This window comes from Haplochromis burtoni, unplaced genomic scaffold, assembly GCF_018398535.1.
Source record: "Haplochromis burtoni strain Fernald_Lab_line unplaced genomic scaffold, NCSU_Asbu1 Contig_14, whole genome shotgun sequence".
Lineage (NCBI taxonomy): Eukaryota > Metazoa > Chordata > Actinopteri > Cichliformes > Cichlidae > Haplochromis > Haplochromis burtoni.
In genome coordinates this window covers 1,918,957-1,929,819 of record NW_024582375.1, presented here as the reverse complement: position 1 = coordinate 1,929,819, position 10,863 = coordinate 1,918,957, and the positions used below count along the sequence as shown (strand labels likewise).

Here is a 10,863-nt window from a genome sequence, read left to right as displayed (position 1 = left end):
AAAAAGTGCAATCACTAAGCAAACACTACGATTTTCCTAGTCACAAGACTCCGCTATAAAAGGCTGATGAGGAATTGTTGGCAGGCGGGCAGACGGGTAGCATGGACAGCCAACTTCATGAACAAGGTAACTTGAGAACAATGCAATTAGGGATTTTCAAATCTATACCATAGGTGCATCACCTAAAAAATCTCAGAGGTGTTAAAATCTTGTTGACCTGGACCTTAAGGTAAAGTTTTTCTGAAAATCTTGCAAATCTGATAACTCAAGGGGGAAATCCTCAAGAAGACTTTCAAATGTATTTATCATTTCCTGGTGCATTTACCAGGAGGCTGAGGGGCAGCACTGATGGTTCTCATTATTTTTATTCCTAGTTTCACTCAAGTGGAATTAAGCCATTAGTTCCTGGCTGGCATGCTCGACTTCATACGTCACAAAAACATGCTCTACAATTTGTTAACAGTACTAAAAAATGCTGACATCAGCAGTGCTACCCTTTACTCTCTCGGTAAAGCGCGAATGGTGTTAATTTGAAAGTCCTAGATGATGTCCTTGAGTTAACAGATTTGCAGGATTTTGAAAAAAAGTTGCCAAATTTTCTTTGCAACTTAATGAGATGACACATAAAAAATATCAGTCTGCTCTATAGCACAGTTGTTCGTTTATTAAAATATGCATTACACAGTATAAAGCTGCAACATTACTTTAACACTCAGTGTGGGATAATGCACCATAAATGCCTACCATATTACTCTGTAGCAAAAAAAAGGCTTATCAGCCACATTACTGAGTGAGCTGAAGAATTAAGATTAAGAGAAAAATAATGAATAAATGATAGCTTATATGAAACCCGAAAACCAGTAATTACACAGGCCTGAGTCATGAGAGGAAAGAAAATACAGTCAGATCTCAGATTATTTTAGCAGCTCTTGTGAGAAACTAGACAAAAATGTGGCAGTTCAATTGTACTGATGGCCAAATATGTTATTATATATTCAGAAAGTTATATTTGGCAAAAACGAAAGGTAAACATCGATAGTTTTATGAACTTAAATAAATAAAACATCTCAACAGGCACAGTGTTGTCAGTGAGGGGGTGACAGGGACTTTTCGGAGTTATATCCACCGACATCTAAACCGCAGTCTTCACTATTGGCCGAGTCAACCAGTCTCTCTCTTCCTCTTCTGCTGTCGTCCTCGTCCTCCTCCTCCTCCTCGTCTTCGTCGTCAGCGTCCTGCTCCTTGCGGGACCCCCTTTCTGTCTTGGGCCCTTTGCAGATCTTGAGGTGGCGCGTGAGGTGGTATTTGGTGAGGAAGGCTTTGTTGCACTTCTCGCACACAAAGTCTCGGCGGCCCTCGTGAGAGTTCATGTGCTTCTTCAGGTGGTTGGTCTTGAGGAAGTGTTTGTTGCACTTTGGGCACTGAATCCGCCGCTCGCTGTCATTGAGAAATGAAGGAGATTTAAAAACAACTATTAGACACTTTGGATTCTGAGAGTACAATCCATCTGTTGACTTTTAAAGCAATGAAGTGACGCACTGTGTGTGAGAGAACATGTGCTGCTTCAGGTCGTGCTTCCTGATGAACGCTCGATCGCAGAGGTCACACTTGAGCTTCTCCGCCCCGGTGTGGATGAGCATGTGCGACGCCACGTGGGACTTCTGGGTGAACGACTTCTCGCAGACTGTGCACCTGTAGTTCTTCTGACCTGTCAGTGCGAAAACATGTGTGCATGTGTTAATCAGTCTGTGTGCCGAGCATCTGAAGTTACACTATTTACGCTGTACCTACCTGTGTGAATTTTCAGGTGCATCCTGAGGTTGCTGGGGTCGCTGAAGGCTTTGCTACAGTACTCGCACTTGTGAGGTTTCATCCCCACATGGCCCATGAAGTGCACCTTGAGTTTAGTGGATGTAATGAACGCCCGAGTACACATGCTGCATTTGAATTTCTTCTCCCGCACGTGGCCCTGACCTTTTGCCCTGGAGGTAATGTTATCAGAGTTTCTATCACTGCCGCCCCCGCTGCTGGCGCCGGTGTCAGTGTTTGTCTGCCCTGCAGCAGGGTTGTGACAGGGCCACGGGGAAGAGGAGGAGCTAGAGGTTTCATTTGTCAGCTTCTCTTCCTGGTGAGAGTGTTGCTGGGGCTGCTGCTCCTGTTGCTGTTGCTGCTGAGTTGGTGGTTGCTGTTGCTGATTGTGGTCCTGCTGTGATGGGCTGTGGCTGTGTGGAGGTTGGGTATGGCTGTGGTTACTGTTATGGCTGCCAAGATGAGACTTAAGGTCAGAGAAGGAGGCGCACTCTTTGCCACACTGGCAGATCTGACCCTCGGGTACCTGTGTAACACCTGAGAACCAAAGAAAAGGAAGTTAGAGAGTTGAGAGTGTGGGCCAGTCAATGGCATCTATTCCTTCATCCTCCAGGAACTGCCTGCATACTCTCACCATATGATTATTGTGTACCAGGAGGTACCTAGGACCCACTGCACCAATGTAGGGTCAGACAATGGGTCCAGCTGTTTACTCACACTCGTACTAAATGAGGGTTCCTTAACTTTATACAGAGGGTTAGACATATTTAGTCATGTCCGCTCACCCATCAGCCTGCAGTAGTCTCTGCTGTAATAGAAGAGCAGCTCCTGGTCCGGGTGGATCTCAGTGGTTGTGCAGAAGAAGAGTTTACCGTTAGCAGGGTACGCCACCAGATTCTGCTCTTCATGTGTCCTGGACACACAAACAAAAACGTGTTAATTTTAATTTGCATTGTGGGTAATGTAGGCAACAATGGCATATAAAAACACGAGCATTCACCGAGCTTTGCGGACGAACATCATCCAATTGCATTCGTTCTCATCTGTTGTCACGATGCAGAACTCTAGCACGTTGTTGTGGTACATCTGTGACAGAAAAACTTGTTTATCATGCGTTCCCATGCTTTCATCGTGGTTTTGTATTGAATGTGGCAACTGCACTCCTAACAAAGGGCCACAAGATTAACCTTCCATATTTGAGGTGTGTCCTTTTCCGGCCAATCAGAGAGGTCCACGTTGCTACAATGCTGGCCAACCATTGGTCCAAAACAGGTCCTTGGTGGAATGATGTCCCGTGCAAAAACTCCTATGAGTGCAACCACATGCACATTTAAACATGAGCTTAGAGTAACATTTGAGGTCTGTCCTCATTAATAATCAAGTTTCTTTTCTTACCGAGCGGTTCGTCGGCAACAGAGATACGCAGGCACAGCGGACGCGGGAGAGAGAGGCGAGCCCGGCTTTGGATGGGAGCATCTGGGATGAAAGTGACTGGGCCATGCTCAGGACAGTCTGAGGTATATGAGCACTCACACAGTGTGCACCCTAAAACAAAAATGCACATTAGCTTTAAAGATTTCTCCATAAGCTATCGATTTTACTTGGATAGGAGACTTGAAGTTAAAAACTCACAGATGCTGTAAGCATTGACCATGTTCTCCTTGTTGGAAGAGGAATCCTCGAGCTGCAGCGTCGAGTTCACCAGCACCAGGTTGTTTTCCGGCCCCAGAGAAACCTCAGCAGTGATGGGGGACACGTTAACAGCCTCCAGCCCCATCCCAGAGTGTCCATGCAGAGACACAGGCTCCAGCTGGTTCTGGTTGGCCATGGAGCCGGTGAGTACCACGCTTACTACGCCTGAGTTCAGCTCCCCGTTCGTGTGGAGTTGCTCCCCAAGTCCTCCTGCTCCCCCTCCCCCCGAGTTGCCCACTCGCCCCCCCATGTGATCCTGTTCCATTACCACTGGCAATTCAAGCACAGGGGGTCCATGCAGGGGCATCACTCCACCAGAAGAGTCCACCCCTGTCAGGCCCTCGTGAGGCTGGGGCTGCCTTCCCCCTCCGAGCTGCTGCTGGGTGTCAGGCACCGGCACTACTCCGACTCCATCCATTGAGGCCAATTCCTCCCCCATCCGCTCAGGAGACATGGGACTGCTGACACGTGACTCCATGGCAAGCCCTGTAGAGTCCAGCTCATGAGCACCTGTCTGGTGAAGGTCTGCCTGACCACTAACTTGTCTGGAGTCCATGGGCACCAGGCCCTGCTCCAGTGGGCCTCCGGGGCCACTATAGGGATCCAGACCTGAGGAATTGTTACTGGGCACAGACAGGGTCCCATCCATGTTAAGGCTGCTGGGATGAATATACTGAGGTGGAGGACGGTCTGCCAGGTAGGACAGAATACCTGTAGACCCAACACAGAGACCGTGTGGGATATACAACTTAAATTAAACATTGCCCTCGCCTCTAGATGAGTGTTCTGAGAAACCTTAACCCACCTGGCAGTATGTGTCGGAAGTAGCTGCTTTCCAGGTGAGGGTATGGTGGAGGGGGCAAGGAGTAATTCCTTTCAGGCAGGCCGCACATCACCCCTCTATCACTCAGTGGACCCATGGGGAGCATCAGAGACAAGGCTGAAGGGAGAGAACCAAGGGAAGGACCCAGACTGGGGATGGCCACTGGCATACCTAAACTCCCAAACCAAAGAACAGGTAAATACACACTGACGCTTGAGACAAGAAAGAATAATATGCAAACGAAAAATATGATCTATCTGCAAACAAAAACATTTTATACACCAGCTATAAAGTGAAAAATAACTGTCAATAGCTGTTTAATTAGTACATGAAACCGGGTTAACACTGACAACAGAAATCTGGACACAGTCATGTATGCCCCACGAGTCTGAGCAGGCCTCTACACAACCCATATTGTAAATATATGTAAATATGTGAGGATTGTCAGGATGCTTTCAAGCTTGATACCTTCATTAACAAAAATCTAAGTGCAAGTGTAACTTCTGATGACGAGTCAGTATTTTACAAGTATCAGTTAGAAAACAAACTAAATTTCTTATAATTATAACTTTGTTTAACACTAAGAAATAATTATTACAATATGCTTTGTGACTTTTTCTCCTTATTGGGTCTTCCAGAAATCAGAATTAAAAGCAGAATAGCTGGAGTGAGTATGTTTTGTTTATAAAGGACAAAATGTGCGGACCATCACAGATCACCAGGTCGGTCTAATGTGTTCCCAGCTACAGCATTAAGAGCAGGAAGCAGCGTGTTCCATACCTGGAGTGGGAATGGGATTGTGCGTGGGGGAGGTGGGCAGACCCAGGTGGCTGGCACTCACTGAGGACACGCTGAGCTGGTCCATGCCCACAGGACTGAGGTTCATGTCATTCATCCTGGAGAGTCAACATCAGAAGCAACCTGAGCGTTTAGCCAGAAAGCTAGCTAACATACACAAGTAAGCACATTTTGGGAGGGTGAAGGGGTGAAAAGGTTATTGCACCAACCTCGCGACCGTCTTTTTTTCTGAAGGGAAGCGTTTAGTAATAAACAGAAAGCACACAATGTGCACACAGATTAAGTACAAACTTACCTGAATTTAACAACTGAGGTCCTGCAGTAGCCGTGTACATCTGAGTGGTGCTCCTACATGTCTGTCCCTGCGAATTAAAGACAGCAGGCTTGAAATAAACTTAAAGCGCATGACACTGACAAAGAAGCTAAAACTAAAGTCAACGTTATCAGATTTTTTTTTTTAAGAAAATAAAAAGCTTTGCAACTAGCTAGCTAGTTAGCCCAACATCTCCGGACTGGCCGCACTGTTAGCTTTGTTCGAGCGGTTTCTGCTGGGCAGTATTACACGTGTAACTCGATACGTCCGTAAGTGTTGCTTTGTTGCTGAAACGTTGAGGATTTTAAAAGGAAAAGCCGTGAAAACAACAACATACCAACACAATACCTCCATGACCTGGGCCATGACAGTACTGCCTCCCGGCGCATGCGCCGTAGCATAGAAGGATGGAGGCGCGTCGGCTGATCACAGGTCAGTAAAAGGGATAACCTCCTCCTAATTTACCTTTAGTTTTTAATAATATGATGCTGTTTAATGTTTTCATAAATCTGTGCGGTGTTTCTTAGTGAAAAATGTAACTAGGAAACGGTTGTTTGCTTTATTTTGTTTCCTTTGGTGCTTGTTTAGCTGTCCAGGGAATGATGTTGGTGAGTAGGAACACGGCAGAGGCTGTAGTTCGGAGGTGTCAAACGTAGGGCCCGGGGCCAGAATCGGCCCGGCAAAGACTCCAGTCTGGTACGCTGGACGGAAGATATGGTGGAGGGTATAAAGTTTTGTTCTTTTAATTGCATTTTTATAAGATTTCCAGCTGTTCCTGCTAATAAAGAACGCCCCCCCCCTCCCCACGCACACATACAGCCACTCATATACTAAAGTAGGTAAATAGTAGACAATGAAATGACAGAAAAGTTCTTGTATTTTAACTGTTTAGTAAAAGCTTATTTAGACTCTTCACTATTCTAAGAGACATATTCTTATTCTTTTAAATAAAAAATACTATAAAAGGTAATATTTTAATTATCTAATTCTATGGGGTTTGTTTAGGTTGTGATTTTTCTTCTTGCTGCTCCAGTCTAGTTCTTGATTTACTGATTTGTCAGATAAACTTGAAGTTAATCTTACACTCCTCTGCCGTGACATTGAGGAGTGTGTGTGCTTTTACTACCAGTTGGTGATAAGTTTCAATTATTTGGCACTGAAAGATTAAATGCTATCATATGGAACAAATAACTTCATGTTATGATGTTTCATGCTGGTTTTACGTACAAATGCTACCTTTAACTCATATTTTGTTGTTGGATTAGGATTTCAAGGACATATAGTCACTTGCAAAAGTCATCTATTATCATTGTTGAAAAAGAAAAAAGAAAACAAAGATAGATGACTTTGGGATATTTTATCCCAAAATACACCAAATAAATCCTAATCAACATCCATAAGGCTAATTGTTGAATAACTTAAAATGAAAATTACTTATAAGCCAATAAAATTTTCCAATCTTTTTTTGTCCTGCTGAGAACTGCTTCACACTGTTAGCGGAAGGAAGAAAACGTTGTGTAAACAATTTTATCTTGTTGAGAAAAGCTACATGGATTCATCTCCGCCCAGGATCACACCCACCCATGTCAGCAGCCTCAAAACCCCCAACAAACAAGCTGTCACTGACTACATCGAGGGCAGCTGACTTTGTTGTTGTTTTCTTTTCTTTTCTTTTTCTTTTTTCTTTTTTCTTTTATTTTTTACAGATAACACGTTTCATCTGCAAAATTCAGAAGGAAACTCGCACACACACCAGTGATGGCTGTTGTAAGGAGGCTCTGACGAGGTGAGTTGAAACGATTCATTTGGTGCTGGATGGTTTGAATCAATGTAATACCCTCTGACTTTATGATAAAAAAAAATGTATTTTTTCTTGTTATTTCAGCAGAATGGCTTACCACAGTCAGGGGATGATGGAGCACATTTCACTCGTCCGTCCGCTGGCTCTCCACGGCATCTCCATGGACAACAGCGGAGCGCACCGTCAAGACGCGCTTCGCCTCGGACTGCCCTGCCACCTGGACGCCTACTTTGACCCCGTGCACGGACAGAGATTACCCTGCAGACGATTCTCCTACATCCCCTTTCACGGACCCCTCGGTGTGTGCGATTACTCTTTTGAGCCCGCGTTTATCCGGAAAAGGAACGAACGGGAACGGCACCGAGTACGCTGCGTAAACGAGGGTTACGCGCGCCTCCGGGAGCACCTGCCTCACGAGTTCGACGACAAACGGCTCAGCAAAGTGGAGACGCTGCGAGCGGCCATTGACTATATCAAACACCTGCAGAACCTGCTGGATGTAAACGTCTCCGGGGTGGAGGTGTCACTCGGAGGGGCGCGCAAACTCGAGCGGCTACAGCAGAGCTCGGGGTGCACTAGCGATGGAGAAACTCAAACCAGCCTAAGCGAAAGCGGGGATGTTGTTTAAATAGCCCTGCCTGTCACTCAGACCTGCTGTGTATGATCAAAGCGTAAAAAGGAAAAAGGGACAGTAAAGATGAGCTGTAATTATTATTGAGTCATATTATTTTTATATCATGCAGTCAATGAAATAATAATGTCTTTCTTCACTTTCGGAAAAGGTACATGTTACAAAATAATCCCAGCTCATTTATGTCATCATTAAATTGAGTTTTTAAAAAAAGCATTAACGTCCAATTATTTTTTTACCACATGTTACAAGCTCTTTGTGGTTGAAAAGTATCAACAAGGTTCCTGAGCTTGCTTTTGACTAAAACATAACCCTGTGCGAAATGTTTACAAGTCATTTCTTTAGAGAGACTTTAGAGCAAGGGTGTCATGAGGCCAGGGGGCCAGAACTGGCCTGGCAAAGACTCAAATCTAGCCCAATGAGCGCTTTGGAAATTATAAGCAAGTACTTTTGAACTTTTAACTGTATTTTCATAACGTTTACAGCTTTTTCTTTGGATAAAGACCTCCCCTTTTTCCATTCATACTACACCCAAATGATATGTAACCGATAAAATGACAAAAGTTCCTGTTTATCCACTATAGAAATTTAAGTTTGCTTGTGTTTTTTTTCCATAGCTACCGTAATCGCATACAGTACAGTAATAGCTACCAGAGCTTTTTCTGTAATTTAACATATTCAACACTTTTTTGATTATACTAAGACATCTCAGGGATTAAATGTTTAGCTAAATGTCTTTCCACTGATGGAAAGGGGGAATTTCAACTGGTCCAGCCCAAATAACATGTGTGTATGTCCTATGATATAACACTGGTTCAACATTGCTGTGTCAGAATCCCATTTTTATCCATCCTTCTGCCATCCTTCTGCCATCTTAACTGCTTATTTAATTCAGTGTCACGGAGGAGCTGGAGCTTATTTCACCTTTTACTGTGGAACCTCGGGGTGCACATCACATGTTGACAGTCTCTTTGCTCTCCGGTTACTTTGAAATGTTTTCCTCAGTTTTAAAGCGCTGGATTTAGATACAAATAATTTCCCTTATGTAAGTTAAAAAAAAGAATGGCTTTCCCGTGCACAGGTCTAAGGTGGCATGTACAATCATGCACTGAATGATTAAGCAACTCAAAAAGTCTGCTGTTTGAACTTTTCTGAGCCTCGCGCATGGGCAGTTTGGTTGTGCAATCAGAAAATCTGTTCTAATCAATGGAATAAGGTGATGTTATCATTCTGCTTTGACACACAAGATTTCGATTGAGTGGAATTTATTCTCTTTGGTTTGTTATTTAACAACAACACGCTCAGTCTCGTCTTGTTTCAAGAACGAGCGGCTATTGATATAGTCATAAAAAATGAGAGAAATGAAATCTCAAATCTGCTACTGAACTAGTTAAGTAAATAAATTTATTTATATAGCACTTTTCACAGATAAAAATCACAACAAAACCAGAAATAAAAATTAAGTAATAATATAAAACAATAAGTTGAAAACATAAAACAACTAACCACTTTAGTTGTCATTAAAGTGGTTATTTAACTTCATTTGAACTTGCTGCACATCAATATGAGCTCAAGAATTCAGTTAGTCTCCTGATATATTTGTAACTATGAAAACGCTTTTGGCCATGACAGAAAATCAAGGATTTTTACTTTGCTGTTGCTTCTCTGTTGTAACTGTAGCCCTTCTGATGAGCCCTTTTCTCCCACCCTGACTGCTGAGAATCTTGTGCTAAAGGCCATTTGCTGCTCAGTGTTCACTCTGGACAAAAACCTTCTTAAACCAAGCCCGAAGATGAACAGCACTCAATGATGACATCTACCTTCTCATTTGTAAGCTGTGCATTCTGAGTGTTTTATCTTACTGCTTTATGTATGAGCTGACAATACCAAGGTACTCCTTGCTTTTTTTCTGCCATTTAACTTTTATTTTTTGTAATCAATAATCAGCATTGTCAAGCAGTTTGTGCAGCTGTAGATTAGCATACTTGATTTCTCGCCAGTGTTAAACGGTTGTTTGCAAAACCATGCTTTTAAAGCAGTTTCCCAAGCACTCCTTAAGCAAGAAGCATCCCTTCAGAAGAAAGTATCTCTCTCTTTCTTCCTGTTTTTTGCACCTAAATGTTCTTCAAAGACCACCTACTTCATATCTCATGGTACTCAGGAAGTTTTTGCCTTCTAATATCTTGAGGAATGCATTTATCAGGGAACCCTCAGCTTCATAAGAGGAAACTCTAGAAACATTCGTCTCTACTTCTACTATTTGCATGTTTATGCTTCCAACCTCCGCTGGCCTGCATGGAAACAGCCCCTTTCTCATTTTCTGTAATACCAAAACCACAAATTTACCCCCAAAAAGTAAACATTAGCGATATTGTATACAGTTAAAGGGGATTTGGAAAGCCCTGCAGAATGCACGCCAACTGAACCGTGCAGATAGGGGAGAATGGCATTGATTTCCACTAAAGCATGACAAACCCTCAACAAAAGGCGTTTGGTAGTGCAGTGTGTGAATTAGACCCAATAATTAGCCAAGTGCTGGTACTTTGCGCTTGATGGTTCAGCGGCACTCTAAAGATGGAAAACATGAAGCTACTACTGAAGCTACTAAAGCTTCTGCCATAATGGATGTTTTCTTTCCTGAAGTACACAGGCAGATTCTAATCGGATTCCTGCACAGATTCCTTGGATCCATGGATATATTTCAGTGTGAAATTTGTTGCCTATGTGTGCGTGAGATTTAACCCATAATAAAGAGGAAAGGGTTGTGAGGAATCATGTGGATTGTGTTTTATTTTTGGAAAGTGTGTTCCACATCCTTACCTCCTATACAATCAGTTTTTTGAATCTGAGGGACTAAAAAAACAAAACAAAAACAACTGCTCAAACATTGTTGTCCTCTGAACATCTTGTCACACAGGGCCACCATGGGCCCTTAGTAAACACACGCTTGAGAACAATTGGGTATATCCCTTACAATGTGGTCAAAAGCATGCTAA

The 10,863-nt window shown here is 43.3% G+C and overlaps 2 protein-coding genes across 4 annotated transcripts; one reads left to right on the top strand and one right to left on the bottom strand.

Annotated features, from left to right (window-relative positions):
• Window positions 1–644: 644 nt before the first annotated feature.
• prdm4 (PR domain containing 4) lies at window positions 645–5,864 on the bottom strand. Its single transcript, XM_005915651.1, has 12 exons — window positions 5,773–5,864; window positions 5,418–5,484; window positions 5,105–5,220; window positions 4,307–4,495; window positions 3,442–4,212; window positions 3,205–3,354; window positions 2,997–3,115; window positions 2,810–2,895; window positions 2,595–2,722; window positions 1,792–2,346; window positions 1,540–1,708; window positions 645–1,437 (listed from the first exon to the last, which is right to left on the bottom strand). Exons 3-12 carry the CDS (start codon window positions 5,217–5,219, stop codon window positions 1,086–1,088), a joined length of 2,634 nt encoding a protein of 877 aa, XP_005915713.1. The 5' UTR covers window position 5,220; window positions 5,418–5,484; window positions 5,773–5,864; the 3' UTR covers window positions 645–1,085.
• Window positions 5,865–5,895: 31 nt separating this feature from the next.
• Window positions 5,896–10,630, top strand: LOC102307271 (achaete-scute homolog 4). 3 transcript variants are annotated; one of them, XM_014329566.2, is made up of 3 exons: window positions 5,896–6,159; window positions 7,142–7,221; window positions 7,321–10,630. In XM_014329566.2, the coding sequence occupies exon 3, from the start codon at window positions 7,325–7,327 to the stop codon at window positions 7,862–7,864; it is 540 nt and encodes a 179-aa protein (XP_014185052.1). In that variant the 5' UTR covers window positions 5,896–6,159; window positions 7,142–7,221; window positions 7,321–7,324; the 3' UTR covers window positions 7,865–10,630. The 3 variants fall into 3 exon arrangements, with proteins under 3 accessions (XP_014185052.1, XP_005915819.2, XP_014185071.2); XM_005915757.2 differs by lacking the exon at window positions 5,896–6,159 and having other exon boundaries at window positions 6,440–7,221; window positions 7,324–10,630; XM_014329585.2 differs by lacking the exon at window positions 5,896–6,159 and having other exon boundaries at window positions 6,444–7,221.
• Window positions 10,631–10,863: the final 233 nt, after the last annotated feature.